The following is a 20,836-nucleotide window of genomic DNA, read 5'->3' as shown; positions in this document are numbered from 1 at the left end:
AATGCAAATTTTCATCGAGGCAATAGATCTAAATATCTGGGAAGCCATAGAAATAGGGCCTTATATACCCACCACAGTAGAAAGAGTTTCAATAGATGGTAGTTCATCAAGTGAAAGCATAACCATAGAAAAACCTAGAGATAGATGGTCTGAAGAGGATAGAAAACGAGTACAATACAACTTAAAAGCCAAAAACATAATAACATCTGCCCTACGAATGGATGAGTATTTCAGGGTTTCAAATTGTAAGAGTGCTAAGGAAATGTGGGACACTCTTCGATTAACACATGAAGGAACTACAGATGTTAAAAGATCTAGGATAAATGCACTAACTCATGAGTATGAATTATTTAGAATGAATGCAAATGAAAATATTCAGAGTATGCAAAAGAGATTTACACATATAGTAAATCATCTAGCAGCCTTAGGCAAAGAATTTCAAAATGAGGATCTTATAAACAAGGTGTTAAGATGTTTAAGTAGAGAATGGCAACCCAAAGTAACGGCCATTTCTGAATCAAGAGATTTGTCTAACATGTCTCTTGCCACTTTATTTGGTAAGTTGCAGGAACACGAGATGGAACTATTGAGATTGCACCAAAATGAAGAAAATGACAAGAAAAAGAAAGGAATTGCTCTTAAAGCATCATCCTCAATTCAAGAAGAGAGTGATCAGGATAATGATCCAGATGATGATGATGATCTAAGTCTCTTTGTAAAAAGATTCAACAAGTTTCTTAAAGTAAGAGGAAATCAGAGGCGACCAAATTTTAAATCAAAGAGAAGGACAGAAAATTCATCCTCTACTCTAAAATGCTTTGAATGCAATCAACTTGGACATTTGAGGGTTGATTGTCCCATCTTCAAGAAAAAGATGGAAAAATCTGAAAAGAAAAATCATAGTGAAAAGAAACTAAAGAAAGCATACATCACATGGGATGAAAATGATTTGGAATCCTCTGAAGATTCTGAAAATGAAGAGATAAATCTCTGCCTTATGGCCAAAAGTTACGAAAGTGATGAAGAGGTAACATCTTCAAACAACTTATCTATTTCTTTTGATGAATTGCAAGATGCATTTGCTGATTTGCATAAAGAATCAATTAAACTTGCAAAATTAGTTTCATCATCAAAGAAAACAATTTCAAATTTAGAAAATGAAATTTCGAAATTAAACAAAGAATTAGATCTTCTTAGAAATGAAGTCTCAATCTCTAAAACAAATGAAAAAGTTAATATCTCCACTATTAATGACAAGAAAATAACAGATTCTTGTAGTTGTTGTGATAAATATGTAAAAGAAATTAAAGAGTTGAAAAATTCACTTGCAAAATTTTCATATAGTAGAAATAATTTAGATGTTATATTAAGTAAACAAAGATATGTGTCTAATAAAAATGGACTAGGGTATAAATCTGAAAAACAACAAAAGATTCATAAAAACTTTTCAACTTCCACACAAAAATGTAATTCTAATTCTATTACTTGTTTTTACTGTGGAAGAAGAGGACATGGCATATCAACTTGCTACTTCAAGAAAAATTACAGTAACATTAAAATGATATGGGTCCCAAAAGGATCCTCAGTTTATACTAACATGCAAGGACCCAATAAAATTTGGGTACCTAAGTCAAAAACTTGATTATGCAGGTTTCTTTGAGAAAGAAGTGGTACATAGATAGCGGATGCTCAAAACATATGACTGGAGATGCATCAAATTTTACACATATATCTCCAAAGAAAAGCAGGCATGTAATATATGGTGACAACAACAAAGGTAGAATTCTTGGAGTGGGTAAAATAGGTACAAATTCTTCAAACTCCATTGAAAATGTTCTACTTGTTGAAGGCCTTAAGCACAGCCTGCTTAGTGTTAGTCAATTATGCGACAAAGGCTATCTAGTATCATTTGATTCTCAGAAATGTCTTATAGAACATAAGCATGACATTAATATAAAGCATGTAGGACATAGAGTCAATAATGTTTACATGATAGACTTAAGCATAAAACAAGAAAACAATCATTGCTTTCTTAGTAAAGATGATGATCCATGGTTATGGCATAAAAGAATTGCTCACATAAACATGGATCACTTAAATAAATTAATTTCAAAATATTTAGTAGTTGGTTTGCCTAAATTGAAATTTGAAAAAGATAAACTATGTGATGCATGTCAAAAGGGCAAACAAACTAGAGTCTCATTCAAACCTAAAAATGTTGTTTCAACCACTCGACCCTTACAGTTATTACATATGGATCTATTTGGTCCATCTAGAACCATGAGTTTTGGAGGAAACTACTATGCTCTAGTTATAGTTGATGATTTCTCTAGATATACTTGGACATTATTTATTACACATAAAAGTGATTCATTCCAAGCATTTAGAAAACTTGCTAAAGTCATACAAAACAAGAAAAATCTCAAGATTGCATCCATTAGAAGTGATCATGGGGTGAATTTGAAAATAAATATTTTGAATTATTTTGTGATGAACATGGTATTGAACATAATTTTTCTGCACCAAGAACCCCTCAACAAAATGGAGTTGTTGAGAGGAAAAATAGGTCATTGGAAGAAATTGCAAGAACTCTATTAAATGATACTTCTCTTCCAATGTATTTTTGGGCTGAAGCTGTCAATACTGCATGTTACATCATGAATAGGGCCTTGATAAGACCTATTTTAAAGAAAACCCCATATGAGTTATTTAATGATAGAAAACCTAATATCTCTCATCTACATGTTTTTGGTTGCAAGTGCTTTGTACTCAATAATGGCAAAGATAATTTAGGAAAATTCGATGCTAAATCTGATGAAGGCATTTTTCTTGGATATTCATTACAAAGCAAAGCATATAGGATATATAATAAGAGAACTATGAACATAGAGGAATCCATTCATGTTACCTTTGATGAATCTAATGCTATATTATCAAGAAAGAATATGCTAGATGACATTGCAGATTCTGTAGAACATATGAACATTCATGAACAAGATTCCAAAGGAAATGACAAAGGAAACATTGAAGATCCTCCAGAAGAAGTCAAATCCAATGATGAACTTCCAAGAGAATGGAAAGCTTCAAGAGACCATCCCCTCGACAATATTATTGGTGATATCTCAAAAGGGGTAACAACTAGACATTCTCTTAAAGATTTATGCAATAATATGGCTTTTGTATCCATGATTGAACCTAAAAACATAAAAGAAGCCATAGTAGATGATAATTGGATCATTGCCATGCAAGAAGAACTAAACCAATTTGAAAGAAACAATGTGTGGAAATTAGTAGAAAAACCTGAGAATTATCCTGTCATAGGAACAAAATGGGTTTTTAGAAATAAATTAGATGAACATGGTATACTTATTAGAAATAAAGCCAGGTTAGTAGCAAAAGGGTATAATCAAGAAGAAGGAATAGATTATGAAGAAACATATGCTCCTGTTGCAAGATTAGAAGCCATTAGAATGCTTTTGGCATATGCATCCATAATGGACTTTAAACTTTATCAAATGGATGTTAAAAGTGCCTTTCTAAATGGTTTAATTCAAGAAGAGGTATATGTTGAACAACCCCCTGGTTTTGAAATACCTGATAAACCAAACCATGTTTATAAATTACAAAAGGCTCTTTATGGTTTGAAACAAGCCCCTAGGGCATGGTATGAACGATTAAGCAATTTTCTTCTAGAAAAATATTTCTCCAAAGGTAAAGTGGATACCACATTGTTCATAAAGAGGAAGCATAATGATATTTTGTTGGTTCAAATATATGTTGATGATATAATTTTTGGATCCACTAATGATTCATTGTGCAAGGAGTTTTCCCTTGATATGCAAAGTGAATTTGAAATGTCAATGATGGGAGAACTAAAGTACTTTATGGGATTACAAATCAAGCAAACTCAAGAAGGTATATTCATCAATTAATCCAAATACTGCAAGGAATTGATCAAAAGATTTGGGATGGATAGTGCAAAACACATGTCTACACCGATGAGCACTAATTGTTACTTAGATAAAGATGAATCTGGTCAGTCTATAAACATAAAACAATATCGAGGTATGATCGGATCTCTTCTTTATTTATCTGCTAGTAGACCTGATATTATGTTTAGTGTATGCATGTGTGCTAGGTTTCAATCCAACCCCAAACAATCACATTTAAGTGCAGTAAAGAGAATCATGAGATATCTATTAGGAACAATCAATTTAGGATTATGGTATCCTAAGAATTCAACATGTAACTTAATAGGATATTCTGATTCTGATTTTGCCGGATCTAAAACTGATAGAAAAAGTACAAGTGGAACTTGTCAATTTATTGGATCGGCTCTTGTCTCATGGCATAGTAAGAAACAAAATAGTGTTTCTTTATCTACTGCCGAAGCGGAGTATATCTCTGCCGGTAGTTGTTGTGCACAGATTTTATGGATGAAGCAACAATTATCTGACTATGGCATCATTCTTGATCGCATACCTATTAAGTGTGATAATACTAGTGCCATAAATCTATCCAAAAACCCAGTTCAACACTCTAGAACTAAACATATAGAGATTAGACACCACTTTCTTAGAGATCATGTCCTAAAGGGAGATTGTGTATTAGAATTTGTTGATACTAAGAATCAACTTGCTGATATTTTCACTAAACCTCTCCCCAAGGAAGTGTTCTTCTCTATTAGAAGAGAATTAGGTCTCTTAGATGTAAGAGATTTAGAAAAATAGGGATTGATTGGTTGATTTACTCTTACCTTTTGATTGTAGATTATTTTGTTTGATCTTGTTTGAATTCTTGTTTTTATGATAGAATTTATGATTTCTTGTGTATATAATAATTGAATGATTGAATTTAGTGTATTAGTAGTGAAAATTAGTCATATAGGATGTATTTGAGCATAAACATGAATTTAGGGCATTAGATAGAAGACTTCAAGAAGATTGGGCGAGAGATGCAGGAGAAGGCCCTAGGATTCTTATGGGCCTTAGGGTAAATTTTGGGCCCATGGGCTCAATATGAGCCCACTTATCTATGTATATATTAGAATAGGATTTCATTATTTTTGGGCCTTGTATTTAGGGCTCCATAATGTAGGTAGGGTATCCTAGAAATCTAGGATTTTTCAGCCATTGTATTTTAGGGCACCTAGACTAGTTTTTGTATTAGGGGTAGTTTTGTAATTTTACATACATTAAGTGAATATTTGATGTGTGTGTTGGGAAATAAATTTAATTGAATTGAGAGAATCCCAATCCAATTAAATTTTAGAGAGGGAGGTGAGCATTTGCTTGCTACACCCCATTGCCACATCATATAGTCACACTTTTTGCATGTCCTTCATGCTTTACATGCCTTATGACACCTAAGCACACTTAGTGGAGAATCTTGGACTTGATCTCGAATTAGTGGGCTGAACCATAGCTAAAATGCACTAATCATAATTAGTGAAATTTTGGCTCCAAAATTTGACTCCACAAATTCAATTTCAAATTCAAGTGAAATTTGAATAGAAATTCAAATTTCCCTCCAATTTTGTGTGACACTTAGGCTATAAATAAAGGCCACGTGTGTGCATTTTTTGAACTTTGATCATTTGAGAATTAAATTTCAAAGTTCAGACCTCATTTGAGGCACAAAATTTTGTGCTTCTATCCTTCTCCCTCCCCTCATCTTTTCCTCCTTCAAGCTCTTATCCATGACTTCTTATGGTGGTGAGCTTGTGCTTGACTCATCTTCTCCTTGAAGTGACATCTCCAATCATCTTTCTCGCTTCTCCATTCTGTTGTCATTGAACTTCAAGAAGCAAAGGACTCCATTGATGAATAAGATCCAAGGCCTACAATTTCCACATGGAGCTACATCAAGAAATATTTGTTTGTTCTATGCACACATGGTAGTTACACCTTTGCACACACAGTGAGTTATTGGGCCCTATACCCGGGTCCGTGGAGACATAGGAAGTGGAGGTTGATCTGTGGTCATGCTAGGTCTCTGACTCGTTTGATGACAGTGAAGCCTCATCTAGAGTTTTTCTTTTTCATGATACATTGTCGCTGGTAGTCCTTACCGCCACAATGTTTGATGTCTAAGAGGATGATATCTCTAGAAACCTTTGAAAGTTATGTGCGACCATCCTTGGGAGTTTTCACTAAATAGAAAACCTTTAACACTTTTCATTAGGTTCCTAATTTAGGTACACGGAACAACCACACTATGTGTACATCATTCCTGTATTTACCATGTTATTATGTTCACACACGGTATTTTGGCATTAAGTCGTTGCATTATCATGCTCATTCATTTAGCGTGTTCTCTTTGTGCTACCAACCTCATACTCTCATGCATGCATACCCATGTTGTGTCATTACTTATGCATTGCATTTGTTTCGTCATCTTTGTCACAGGAAGTCGGAAGGTTTGCATTGTGGCGTCCCTAAATAATGACTGGATTAATAGTAATAAATTAAATAGCAGAAACCATGAAAAAAAAATTTGTTTTTTTTTCTTTTTCTCTCTTTTTTTTGCACTGTTATTCATTTCACGGTAATTAAATTCAGAAGGAGAATTATCACTATAGAGTCCTGAATGGCCATATCACAACTCTATTCGGATTCATTTCTTTCTGATCACTCATAACCTCTAAACTATTTTGCTCTTTCAAAAAAAATATACTAGCCATCATTTTAGGTCGTCGCGTGAAAGATAATAAGATGCAGTCGGTAAACTCTTTTCAAATAAAATTCGTTAACATTTCCTTTTCAAATAACAAGATCAAACATAATTGTTTTTATCATCTAAAACTGTCCAAAATATGGGAGTTTGCAAAATAACATAGTGACATCCGGAGCAAAGGTAACAACTGTGGTGGCTTCAGCCACATTATATACAATCATCAAAATTTCTATACAATAGGTCTACCCATCCAAAAATCAAAAGAGTAAACCTAGGAGTCTGAACTAGATACACCCATCCACAAAAAGTATGTACGCCTAGTCTAAGGAGCCGTCTGCTATGATGAAGAGTCGTCACTATTCGCTGTCCCTCCAGGGCCACTCTCCTCTATAGAGTCTGCCTCAGATGATGACATAATATCCTCTAGAGAATCAACATCAGGGAGTGGGTCTTCATCATCCTCAGGTAAGTCAAGGGCGTCCATAGCAGGTTCAGGAGGTAACTCCTCTGGGTCCTCTTCAAGATCTTCTTCAGAGGATGACACCTCTATCACTTGAACCGGCTCAACTAGTCGATATGGAGTAGGTGTAGGTAGTATCCACTCCACAGGCTGCTAAAGTGTGCGTGTGGGTTCCTCCGGATGTACTAATGAAGTAGCAGTGAGTCGAATTGTGCCACGGAATCGGCACCTCTCATTGCCTTCGAGGGTCTCCCAAACACCCTCTAGGCACTCCATCACCACACGATCATGGATCAACTGTGCTGCCATCGCGATCTACAAGAGATAAAAGAAAGAGGGTAGAATCTTTCACAAGAAATCTAATTACACAGGTAACCATACTATGCGTCCCATAACGGCTACGTATAGTAGAAATGTCTTTTTCAAGGGATTTCCTCTCTGGTAATCGATTACCAAAGTATGTAATCGATTACTAGTGCCCAAAAATGAATTACTCAGCCTTTGCACATTGGAATCTACAAATTACACCGTGTAATCCATTACACATAAATGGTAATCGATTACCAGTAGCAAGTAGCACTCTGTAATCGATTACACACAACTGGTAATCGATTACCAGTGCCCTATCATACTGTGTAATCGATTACACACAATTGGTAATCGATTACCATAAGCTACTTAACATCCTGTCTCCATTTTAAACCCTGTAATCGATTACCCACGAATGGTAATCGATTACCAGAGGCTAATTTTCAGATACCACCCAAGATACATAGTTGACCAGCCGCCACACAAGCCTCCTTGCTTCGTGGTCTTTGTTCTTTTATTGGTTGACTGCCAGGAGCTCGCCTACTTAGGTACGTCGCAGGTTCTCACTGACTAACTATGCCCGGGTTGGGTCAGGATTGGCCAAGTTTGGTTTTGGGCAATAGCACCCCACCTGACGTCCCCAAGGTCTCTTGACCCCCGCGACATATCTCCAGGTACCACTCTGTGGTCAACAAACAAAAGTAGGAAGATTGACTCTTCCACGCTTCCTCATATCAAGCTTATTGGATTATGGGGCACCCGTCATATGTGGTACTAGGTGGCGATCGGGCGATGGTGCAAATCAACTCTCCCATTTCCACAAGTCAGGCATAAGCACACCATCCTTAGTTGCCCACCTTTAAATTGAGCTAACGCACTCCTACGTAGCCCTTATCCTCGTTCCTCTCAGCACCGGGTCCCATCAACCCCTCCAAGCTTTCACAATATCCAAACAATTCAATTCCATATGTCATGAAACTAACCTAAACCAATAAAAATAGAGTGGAGGTAGAAAACTTTGTACAAAGCTCATTCAAATTCCACAGTTTTTCCTACTCACATGCCCCAATAACATTCTCTTCGTTTCGATTTGTTAACCATTGGATCGCCTTGAAAATTTTATTGGAGGTTCCTAATACAGAAATCTAATTTTTGACCGTTGGGATCTACTAAAAAATGTCTAGAACACGAGATGTACTACCCTTCCTGTGACTAGCACTGCACAACTATTTTTCTGCACATTTGGTAAAATCTACTACACAATTTAACATCATTTTTCTGCATAATGTGGCAGATTTCGAATTCTAGCTTGCTTGTATCCAATTTCACTCAAATTGGATCCTACAAGTCCTAAACCATGTCTAAATCATGTTCAAGCCAAAAACAAACTTCAAACCAAGGTAAAGCAAAATATAGGTATCCAAAACCCACCAATTTAGTGAATTCTCAAGGTTTGAAAGGTGAAAATGAGAATTGGGTAATTTTGGGATAAACTCTCATCTTCATCAAGTCTATAACATTGATTTAGACTTGCTCAAACTGGTTTTAAGATGAAATCTCTACCTATTCAAAATTTGACCTCTCAACACCCAATTTACCTTAGAAATGGCTCTTTCCTTTCACATTTGTCACTCATTTTTCTCATTTGCCATGCCCAAGCTTTCCTACAAGTCCTAATTGACATTATAAACTAGAATCAACTCACCTTAGACTCCAATTTCCACTAACCCCAAATTTGGCTTTTCTAACCCTCAAAATCTCACACTTTTCCACTCACAACACTACCATTCTCACATTTAACCCTAAGTTAACTCTCCCCATCATCTCTACCAGTTTTCTATCAATATTTTAAGCATACATATATAAGAAAGGATCATTATAAAACCCTAAATCAGCATGGGTAGTTTTGCTCACATCAAACATGTCAAGTTTAGCATGATTTCAACAAATTCCTTCACAAATAACTACCCTAAGGCAATAACCTAGTAGATCTACCCATCATAGCTCCCAAAAACCCAACACTCACAAATTTCAAGTGAGAAGAAGTCCACCCTTACCTGAAATTTAAAGCCCCACGAAGTAGAGGTATGCTCCAAGACTCCGAAAAGGGCTTTTCCTCGCAATTTGGGGTAGAAAGGAAGAGGAATTTGGAGCTTCAATGGAGGCAACAATGGTGGAGAAGAAGAAAGAAGAAAAGCAACGTGGAAGGGAGGAAAAGCTTCTGAAATTTTTCTGAAGGAAGAGAGAGAAGATTTGGGCTTTTTATAAAAAATGATTTTTCTTTTTCTTTTTCATTTTCTTTTTTTAAAAGCAATTGTCACATGTCCCATTTTAAATGGAACAAAAGGGCCCACCTTTTTCCTTTGATTTGACCTCATACTCAGCCACAAAGGAGAAAAAATTGGACCTTTTGGGTGCTGAAATCCTACCTCGGTTTGTGTGCCGCCTTTCTTGTTCCAGTTTCTCTGCACTCGTCGGGGCCCATTTTCGAAAGTAGGCAATATATATATCAAAACGCTCAGAATGAGACCTTGAGCGTGGTTCAAAGGTTGGTTTTTTTAAATTTTAAGTTGCACGCAAAACGATAATTTTTAGACTAATTAATTACGAATTAATCTATAACCGTTCGGTTATGGGTTACTCTTTGTTAATTAGTCTAACCCGCATATCTTTCCCCCAATGTACATACTTCTACCAAGAATATATATATATACACTGAATAATATATATATAATTATTTAAATGTAACACTTACAAAATTCCGGGTAGAAATTCTAGCATGTCACATGCATCGCCTTCTTAATTGCATGCATTGGGCACCATGGTAATGACTGCGAACGAACCATGATGCCCAATGCAATGTGGGTAAGAAGAGAGGGTCTTCTGAGCTCTTGTGTCCATAGATAAACGCATTTGTCATGCATAGCATAAACATGCCCTGATGCACTCATCGTACCTCCTCTATGATAGGGTGTTGAAGTATTGGTCATCAAAATTTTCATTCTAGCAAACATGGGGTCGAACCAAGCGCCCTCTTTTAAAAAAAGGTTATATCATGTCAAAGTCAAGAACCTAGAACTAGCTAGCTTGCGAGAGCTACGGTAGAGGATGGATCAAGTTTGACGTTAAGCCTTTAGTAAGGCATATGGAAAAATTTGTGATTTGGCCATGATAGAAGTGTTCGTTGAAGCCATAACATCTCTCGCTTAATACTATGACCAGTCACTCAGATGCTTCATGTTTGGGGAATTTCAGTTGGTACCAACCATAGAAATGTTCGAAGGGATCTTAGGATGCCCGCTAGGAGGAAGGAAGCCATATCTTTTTTCTGGATTCTATCCTTCCATGGCAAGAACATCAAAAGTGGTCAAGATCTCAGCACAAGAGTTAGACCGAGTGAAGCAATATAAGAATGGGGTGGTAGGGATACCAAGGAAGCGCTTGGAGGAGAAGGCAGAAGCTTTGGTAGATCAAGGAAAGTGGACCTCGTTCATTGACATATTAGCTTTGTTGGTGTTTGGGACTATACTATTTCCAAATGTAAACGGGCTAGTGGACTTAGATGCCATCAATGCCTTTCTTGCTTATCATCACCGCAAGGAAAGCCTGATCATCGTTGTTTTGGTCGATGCATATGATACGTTCAACCTGAGATGCAAGAAGAGAAATGTAAGAATTGTCTATTGCACACCTGCTCTTTATGTGTGGTTGGTCTCTATTAGTCGGTGAAAATGACTAACTTTTATGTATAAAACTTGTATAAATTGTATCAAACTCTCCTAATTTATGGTTATTTTGTAGTGTTATAAGTATTTTCTGTTGAGTATAGGTAATAAATACTAAGTATTCTCATTTTATGTGTTTAATAATCATTTTCTCTCAATTTCAGGTTAATTAGGCAAGCTTTGGAAAGTGTTGTTTTTCACCTTCTCGCTAAGCCAATCTGCTGGCTTAGCGAGCGTCTGCTAAGCGCAACACTCTTGGGCTAAGCGCGAGGAAGATTATGGAAGAAGATGAGTTGTACAGGTTCGCTAAGCGCACCACTTCATCTCACTAAGCGCACCGCTTCAGTTCATCCGCTAAGCGAGAAAGGCGCGCTAAGCCAACAATCACTAACGTGCGTTAAGCAGTCCATAAGTGCGCTAAGCGCATAAGCACGAAAAAGCCCACCTATTTAAGCCTGAAATTAGATTTAAGAAAGAGAGTTTGGACTAGGATTCAGAGCTTTGCATGTCTAGGGTTTCTAGAGAGAGAAAGGTCCAAGTTCCAAAGAGTTTTTGAGATATTTTGTTGTGTGAAGATCTGCAGAGACCAGAGCTTGAAGCAGGAGTCGGTTTGAGAGCTTGAGATGAGTTTGTGAGAGATTGTGAGATCCTAGAGCTGAAGGAGACATTCTCACCACTTATATTTTTACAATCTTTCATCTTGTTCTTCTCTTTGTTGTTAAGAAGGCTTCCTGGTATGGAAAGCTAAATCCTCTGTTGGATCTTCCCTGTAGGTACCTAATGTAAATATATTTCTATCTATTTAATGATGTTTTGTGTGTTCTCTGTGCTATCTGATTTTCATTCCAGTATGCCTTTACCTTGATCACGTAGATGCATGCTTTGTTAGGATCATTCAATAGTGGAAACTGGTCTGACTCTAAAGTCCTTGATAGTGCAGGGCTGAGTTGTCGTGCTTTCACGAGGAATCGGGGTGCGACAATTTAGTTGAATATGTTTGTCTTAATGTGGTCCTGGTTGAGTTTAGTCTTACAAGAGGAATCTGCGGACGATGCTTGATCAAGATTAGGCTAAAATATCATGAGGAATCGGGGTTTAGTATCTCAGGAGACACCATAAGAACACATGAGCATTGTTAGATAGAGAATATCTTTTTAGCATCAGGCACCTATTAGGAAGACCAACGTGTTCTCTACTTTTTTTACACATCATTTTTCTCGCATGATTTTCTTTCTTTTTATGGATCATTGAATGCATTGGTAAGCAACACACAAAAAATGAAGGTGACAAGAAGCTTGAGAAAGCTCCACAATTTTATGTAATGATCTAATTTAGTGCAAACTTTCTAATGTATTTCTTTGTTGATGATTCCATCTAACAGGTTAGAGTGTCGGCTGTGCTTTTGAACGTGCCTTCTATGTTGAACTTGGACTATAATCATTGCATCAATAATAGCAAAGTTGTAAGAGAGGCAATGTGTTTCATGATGGACCCATTATTAAGAAAAAGGGTCTCCTATGCTCAGTTCTCACAGATTTGATAGTATTGATAGTGATAAGCAATATGTCAATCAAACAAATGGATTCGTTGGTGTATGAATACTCTAAGAAAAACAAACTTATTTCTTTGAATTTCCCTTCTAAATGGAATTGTAATAAGCTAACTCTCTTTTCTTTTAGATTAACATGAAAGGCTTGGATGGTATACAAGGACCTACATATATTAGGACATGATGTGTTTTTAGAAGGCAAGCACTCTATGGTTTTGATTCTCCAAGAAAAAAAAAAGAAGCCTCCAACCAAGACATGCAATTGTTGGCCAGAGTGGTGCTGTTGTGGATGTTGTTGTATGGGAAAGAGGAAGAGGAAGAAGTTGAAGACACCCAAGTTCGAGATAATGGAGACTAGTCATAGAAAAGTACATTCTGAATCATCTATAGTTGAAGGTGCTTTGAAATATATTGAACATGGTACTATATTATATTTGCCTGCAAGTTACAATTAATTCTCTTTTGCATTGTCATATATAACAGTTATGCCAAGATGCTAATCAGATTAGAAACACTTTACTTTTCAATTGTTCTTTGGAAAAAAAATATAAGGTTCAGTGAAGAAACTTATGAAGTAGGAACCAAATGATTTTATAAAAAAAATATCATTGTCTAATGTAAATTAGTAAAACATTGAATGCAAGCATAGAAGATGAAACATCAGCTCACATTTCAAATCCAAAGTTTGCCAAGAAATTTGGACAATCTCCTATTTTCATTGCATCTACTCAACTAGTGGATGGTGAGACACTCAAGCATGGAAACCTTGCTTTTCAACTTACATAAGCAATACATGTCATTAGTTATGGCTATGAAGAGAAACAAAATGGGGAAAAGAGGCAAGGAAACCTTTCCATTACTATGTTCTTCTTCAAGTCTTCTTGTTCAAGTTGTAACTTGTAAGCATGGATTCAACTCTAAAAGAATTGTTTTAATTGCTCAGGTTGGGTGGATCTATGGTTCAGTTACAGAAGATATATTGACAGGTTTTAAAATGCATTGTCATGGATGGAGATCTATATATTGTACTCCTAGGAGACCTGGATTTAAAGTATCTACCCCAAGAAACCTTTCTATTGGTTTGCAACAAGCCTTTCAATGGGCCCTTGGATCCATTGAAATATTCATGAGCAAACATTTCCCTTATTGGTATGGATATGGAGGACTAAAGTGGTTGCAACATATTTCTTACATAAATTCCATAGTATATCCATGGACATCAATACCTTTGGTGGTATATTGCACCCTCCCTGTTGTTTGCTTCCTCAATGGGAAATTTATCATTCCTAGGGTATGAAGTTTATCTTTTTTTTTATCCAAAAGAGCTTTTCAGTATTCTAATTTAATAGTATGACTGCAACCTTAGTCTTAGTTAATAAAGTATATGATTAGTTGGTTGGTTAGGAAATTAGTTACAGATAATTGGCCCAATAAACAGTATAAATAAGAGCATGTGTAATTAATTTGATAATATTTTAATCAATCAAAACGTTACCTTCTTATTATGCATCTCTTTCAAACTAATTGGCTTTAGCCTATGATTTTTGTCACTCATGTCCTCTAATTACTTGGTGTTAAAGTTATGAGTGAGTGACTTGGAGAAATACATTAAAATCACCTATCACCATTTCCTATCCCTTCAATTAAAAAGTGACACAATTAAAAAAGTATCACTCCACTGGTTGTTAGTTTTTTAGCTCATCTGACACTATAATTGAGGGGAAAAAGAGAGGGACAGGAAATAGGGAAAGGTGGCTTGGTTTCTAATTTTTTGCTAGAATATTGCAAATAATATCAATATGTATGCTTATTATCAATATTCTTGTTGGCATTGCAGCACAGTAATGCAGTTGGCATGTGGTTTATGTCTCTTTTCTTTTGCATTTTTAATACAATTGTGTTAGAGATGAGATGGAGTGGTGTTACAGTTAATGAATGGAGAAATGAGCAATTTTGGGTGATTGGAGGGGTTTCGACACATTTTCTTGCAGTGTTTTCACGGATGTTTAAGGTCTTAGGAGGTGTAAATACATACTTCATTGTGACATCAAAAGCATATGACAAGGAGAATTCTGACATGTTTGCTTTGAAGTGGACCACTTTACTAATCATACCAACAATATTGTTGACACTAAACATAATTGTTGGAGTTGTTGAAGTCTCATATGTAATAAACAATGGCTTTGAGTCTTGGTGGCCTCTACTTGGTAAACTCTTGTTTTCTTTGTGGGTAATTCTTCATTTGTATCTTTCCTCAAAGGTATGATAGGTAGGCATAACAGGACTCCTACCATTGTTCTAGTCTGGGCAATCCTTCTTGCCTCTTGGGTGTTGCTAGGTGCACCCAGCATTTTTTAAAAATGTCAAAATTGTTCCTGCGCTTTCTTCGCATTTGTGATGGGTGTGCGTGAGGGTGGTTCGTAAATTGTATAGATCAAGTTGATTCGTAAACCTTTTACAGATCAACTTAAAAGGCTTACAAATCAAGGGTATTTTAGTTTTTTCCCCTTAAGTGTTGGGTGCACCTAGCAACACCCTTTCCTCTTTCATTTCTGTCTTGTGGGTGAAAATTGATCCATTTTTACCCAAGTCAAATGGGCCCATTCTTGAGGAATGTGGATTGGATTGCAATTAGCTACAATTTTTTTTTCCAACCAAAATGCTATGATGCATGGATGATAAAAGTTCTAATGCAAACTAGAAATTGTTTGGTTGTGGGTTATGAGGAAGGTTGTTTGACTTATTGACACTTTTAACATGTGATAATTGTATGTTTTATTCAACTCTAGTTTAGGGCCTTGTATTCTTTTCTTTGTTTCGGATGCAAGAAAGATAAGTATTTGTTTGATTTTTTTTCACAAAATAAGGCATTCCATCATTGTAGTCTTGTTTTAAAATTAGATATGGACATGCACGATGCACGGATAAATAAGTAAATTAGTTCAAAAGTATATTGAAAATATATTTTTATTAGTTGACGTGTTAGCTTAAATGTGACTTAATTTTTTGGTCATTACAATGAAACAATATCTATTTATTATCTATCTATGTATCTATCTTTCATAATATATACTCCCTCCATTCTTTTTTATAATAAAAAAACAGTTCAAATTATTTATTCTCAAATATAAGTAAATCTCAATTACTTTTAATTTATTTTAATGAAATTATCTTTAAAATATCCTTTATATAATCGAGACCTTGTGTTTGATATCAAATTCCAATTAATGATAGTTTAAGAAAAAAAATTAATTGGGATTTACAGAATTTAGTGAATTTCTTTTTTTAGTATATAAATGAGAATAGATAGAGTTTAATTGGTAGATCTTTTTTCCATTCTTACGAACTAACATGTTTTTTTTTTTTTTTTGTTTCTTATTCTGTCTTCATCAATGATGACACCCTTGTGAAAAAGAAAGTTTCTTTCTTCATAAGGTTGAATGGTTCTTAAGATAACAAGAGTATAAGACCATAAGACTAATGACAATTTTTCATAAGACATATGTAATTCTCATACAAAAGTCACTAAATATTTCATATGTACTTAAAAAAAACTCGTTAGCAATTAACACCCTTATTCATCACCTTATTTGTTATTCATTGAAACCATGAGGTTAAACCATCTTTTCCTCAACAAATTGGATGTACAAGTATTTTTTTTATTTTCATACAAGATATAAATTTAAATTCTCAATTGAATTGGTTTAGAAAACTTATCAACAAGTATTTATAGGAGGATAAGAATATAAGATAAATTTAAAAAGTAAAATAAATTAAATTTCTCTCGTAAATTAAACTGACTTATGCCTTAACTTGTGAAAATGTTAAATGAGTCTTCTAAAGTTTTTTTTAAAAGAAGTCTTCTAAAGTTATTGAAATGCATAAATTAATTTAAATTTACAAGTTTTTATTAATTTTACCTTGTTAAATTATTTCTCTATCTTAAAAGTACATGTTGAAAAATTATCTATTAGACCTATCGTTACATTAACTACTGCTCTAACATAGGCCTTGACCACCATGTTGTTGAGTAAATATGTCTTCTTGCATCATTTGATTCATTTCATCGTATTCGGGAAAAAATAATAATGTAGAAATATACGAATTATCATTTAAAAATAAGGACTATGTAATTATTTATTTTTTATCATTTTATTATTACGTACAAACATCAGCATTGGAATCAAATTAATGCACGATCTATGATTCTAATATTACAGGTTGTAAACACTTGAATTGAATATATAACGCATAATTGGGATTTCATATGTGCAACTATTTCAATTCCGATCATACAGCCTCTGTGGAAAAAAGAATAAGATAATTTGTAAGTATTGTAGGAGTTTGTCATTGAAAGGGTACATCAGTTGTTTATAAATCATGAATTCTACCACTTAGAGAAATAAATTGTTTGTCTCTTAAAAACTTTCTGAAAAGCTAAAAATAAATAAATGTCTATTCAAAATAAATTGAACTCAACCACCAAACTTGCACTGAATTATTTTGTTACCATCTTCCAATCGCACCGTGATAATAGAAAACCTATTGTATAAGTTCTGTATAGTTTAGAACACATTCGAATTAGATGTTGCATGACCCAGATTGAGTCACTTGAAGAAATTGATATTCCCCTCATTCTCTCTGCCAACCCCGCAAAATGGAGTGGGAGTGGAAAGAACATTACAACATATTTTGGAGGTAGCAACAGATTCAAAATTACAATTGAAACGGAACCATGACAGATAGGAACTTACCCAACTTGGGAACATACCCCACACTTATTTTACTACAGATTCGAGGAGAAGACAGAAAGCAAGAACATGCCTATATTTTCTGCTCTTTCTTAAGTAGAGCAGGTTGAATGTGCTGACTCTATATACATAAAATGAAGCCTATGCCTTTCCAAGGACAATTGTAGTAACTCTCAAGTCCTTGATTCTTCATATTCCTTGAGGAGTAAAATAATACACCTTGATACGTCACATTTGGAGGAGATTATTCACAGTAACCGTGACTGAATTTGTCCTTTGCAAGTCCTGCAATATTAATTGCTTTAGATTCTAATGCACATTACATCAAGCAAGCAATCTATATGATAAAATCATGGATCCAAAATAACAAGTAAACCCCCTCAACTATAGATCAATTGCAACTACACCCTTCAACTATAATATTTGGAAAGTAAACCCTTAAAACTTTGAATAAATAATATATGCTCCTGACAATACAATATATTTTTTTTTTTGAACTGCAAAAATAATTATATTAATAGATAAAGAGTACCAGGGGTACTACATAAACACAGGAGAGAGATCTCCTGATGAAGATACAGAAGACAGCAACCCAACAGAAAGACACCACAAACCCAACCCTACAGAGCAAAACTATATAAAGGCTAAGGACATTGCTGAGGACCAGTGGTGAAAAGGAACATTGAAATCTTTTTCCCACCCCTTCAGCCAAGACCAAGTGAGGAAAATTGTATTGTCCACCAGCTTAGAGATATCAAAAGACTGATTATGAAACACTAAGTCATTCCTGAATTTCCAAATTGACTTTGTAGCAGCCAACCACCATATCTTCCATCTTCTATTGATGTCCTTCCTTCCTGCTGTAGTTGAGTGCTGGAGAAAGTTATCCATCGGCCGATAGTGGAGAACTCTATCTTCCTTAACCCATGTATTGAATTCCCACCACAAAGGCAAAACTTTACCACATGTGAAGAACAAATGAGAGGCAGCCTCAGGTTGGCTTTGACAAAAGGGGCAGAGATCATTGTCAATGTCAACTAGTCTCCTAGATAAGTTATCCTTAGTAGGAAGCCTATCCCAAAGCAGTCTCCAAGCAAATGATAAGGCTTTTGGAGGGATTTTAAGATCCCAAAGCTGATGGAAACCCAGACATTGGACTCCAGAAGACTGCTCTGCTTTAATAAGGTTGTAAGCAGATTTGGTAGAAAAGATCCCATTAGATTCAGCTCCCCACACCCAAGTGTCCTTCAGATTACCATTTATACTGATAGCTGCAATTTGATCAATAAATATTGAAGCTATCCCCATCTCACTGTCAAACAAATTTCGTCTCCAAGAGAAACTCCATTCCCACCCATTTTCAGAAAAAGAACCCATATCTTCCACAATCTGTGATCTTTGGGAAGAAATTTGGTATAATTCTGGAAATTGGTCTTTAAGAGGTATCCCACCATCAACCCAAGAGTCTTCCCAGAAAAGAATCTGATCTCCCCTACCCACCTTCCAAGAAAACTGATTAGAGACATCAACCATACTCGGACGCTCATTAACAGACCTTAGGTCAGACCACCATTGAGAGAAATACTTCTTTGGTGGCCCCTGTTCCAAGCCTCTCCATCCCTTGTATTTAGAGACCAGGATCCTGCTCCAAAGCTGATCTGATTGGTGAAACATCAGCCATTTCCATTTGATTAGAAGAGCATTGTTGAGGACCTTAATGTCTTTGATCCCCAAACCTCCCATATCTCTAGAGGCACACACTTGTCTCCAAGCAACCCAGGCTATCTTCTTCCCTTCAAAGCTGCCACCCCAAAGAAATTGCCTTTGAATGGCAGTTAGCCTATTAATCACTGCTGAAGGGGCCCTGAAAAAAGACAAATACAACACTGGCAATGCTGTTAGGACAGCATTGATTAGGGTAATCCTGCCAGCCATTGAAATGCTTCTCTGGTTCCATTTATTCAGCCTAACCTCAAATTTTCTGATTATAGGTTCCCACACCACCATTCTTCTCAAATTAACTCCAATTGGTAGCCCTAGGTAACAGAAAGGGAAATGAAGCAGGGCACAATTTAAGTAAGCAGCGGCAGAAAGGCACCAATCCTCTGATTGCCCAATTACTCCAAATTGGCTTTTTGCAAAGTTGATTCTCAGTCTAGAAACCATCTCAAAACTTCTAAGAATGACCTTCACAGCTTTCACAATCTCCATAGAAGCTTCTCCAAAAAAAATAGTCATCAGCATATTGAAGAATATTCACACGCACCTTATTCTTCCCCACCAAGAAACTTTGAAAGCAGTTTTTGCTTGTTGCTTCCCTCATCAAACCTTCAGCAACCAAATCAAATAAAAGCGGGGCCAAAGGATCCCCTTTTCTCAAGCCTCTATGAGGCTTAAATTCAGAGGTTGGGCTTCCACTGACTAGGATAGATACAGAAGCTGAGGTGATGCATCCCTTGATCCAGCTAATCCATCTCTCATGAAACCCCATTCTTCTCATCATGTAGAAAAGGAATTGCCAAGACACAGAATCATAGGCCTTCTCAAAATCTACTTTAAAGACCAGACATGACCTCTTGAACCTCCTAGCCTCCTCAACAACCTCATTAGCAACCAGAACTCCATGGAGCAGCTGTCTATCTTTTACAAAGGCTGACTGCCTTTCATCAATGAGGTGAGCTTTTCTCAGCCTATTAGCTAGCAGTTTAGCAATGACTTTGTAGACACAGCCTATGAGGGAAATAGGTCTAAAGTCACTGATAGACTGAGGGTCCTTAACCTTAGGGATGAGAGCAATAAAAAAGGAATTACTGCCCTTAGGGAATGTAGCATTCACATAGAATTTTGCAATAAACCTTAGCAAGTCAGGTTTTAGCTCCTTCCAAAAGTGTTTAATAAACCTGAAGTTAAACCCATCTGGTCCCGGACTTTTGACGCTGCCAAAATTCCACACAGCACACTTTATCTCCTCTTCATTAAAAGGCTCAACCATCATCTCCCTCTAAGTAGGAGACAGAGCATTAAAATAAACCCCATCCAAGTTAGGTTTGTTCAGATGAGGTTCATTAAATCTACTCTGGAAATGCTGCAAAATTTCTGCCTTAATCAAGTTAGGATTTTCTACCCAAATACCATCCTTCATCAGCCCCCTCAAAGTGTTTCTCCTCCTGCTATAGTTAATAATTTTATGGAAGTAAGAGCTATTACTATCCTCCTCCTTAATCCATTTGCTTCTTGATTTCTGTCTGACAAAAGATTCATGCAGGTTAGCCTTTTCCCATAGATCAGCTTGAATTTTCTTCAACTGTTGAACTTGCTGGTCAGAAGGCTGAGGAGGCATGGAATTCTCCAGATCATTCAAATTCTG

At 35.9% G+C, this 20,836-nt stretch overlaps 1 protein-coding gene and 1 pseudogene across 3 annotated transcripts in view; one reads left to right on the top strand and one right to left on the bottom strand.

Moving 5' to 3' along the window:
* The first annotated feature begins 10,789 nt into the window (after positions 1 to 10,789).
* On the top strand, positions 10,790 to 15,076 carry LOC106798507 (probable cellulose synthase A catalytic subunit 6 [UDP-forming]; annotated as a pseudogene).
* A 2,223-nt stretch (positions 15,077 to 17,299) lies between these two features.
* Positions 17,300 to 20,836, bottom strand: part of LOC100819656 (E3 ubiquitin protein ligase RIN2) — a 37,373-nt gene continuing 33,836 nt past the window's right edge. For all 3 annotated transcript variants that reach the window (XM_006578355.4, XM_003522832.5, XM_006578354.3), the window contains exon 13: positions 17,300 to 17,754. In XM_006578355.4, the coding sequence (XP_006578418.1) occupies positions 17,698 to 17,754 (57 nt within the window). In that variant the 3' untranslated portion in view covers positions 17,300 to 17,697. The remainder of the gene's footprint in view (positions 17,755 to 20,836) is intronic.

Source organism: Glycine max, chromosome 4 (genome assembly GCF_000004515.6).
Source record: "Glycine max cultivar Williams 82 chromosome 4, Glycine_max_v4.0, whole genome shotgun sequence".
Classification (NCBI taxonomy): Eukaryota; Viridiplantae; Streptophyta; class Magnoliopsida; order Fabales; family Fabaceae; genus Glycine; species Glycine max.
The sequence above is the reverse complement of the archived record's forward strand: the minus strand, read 5'-3'. Positions and strand labels throughout refer to the sequence as shown.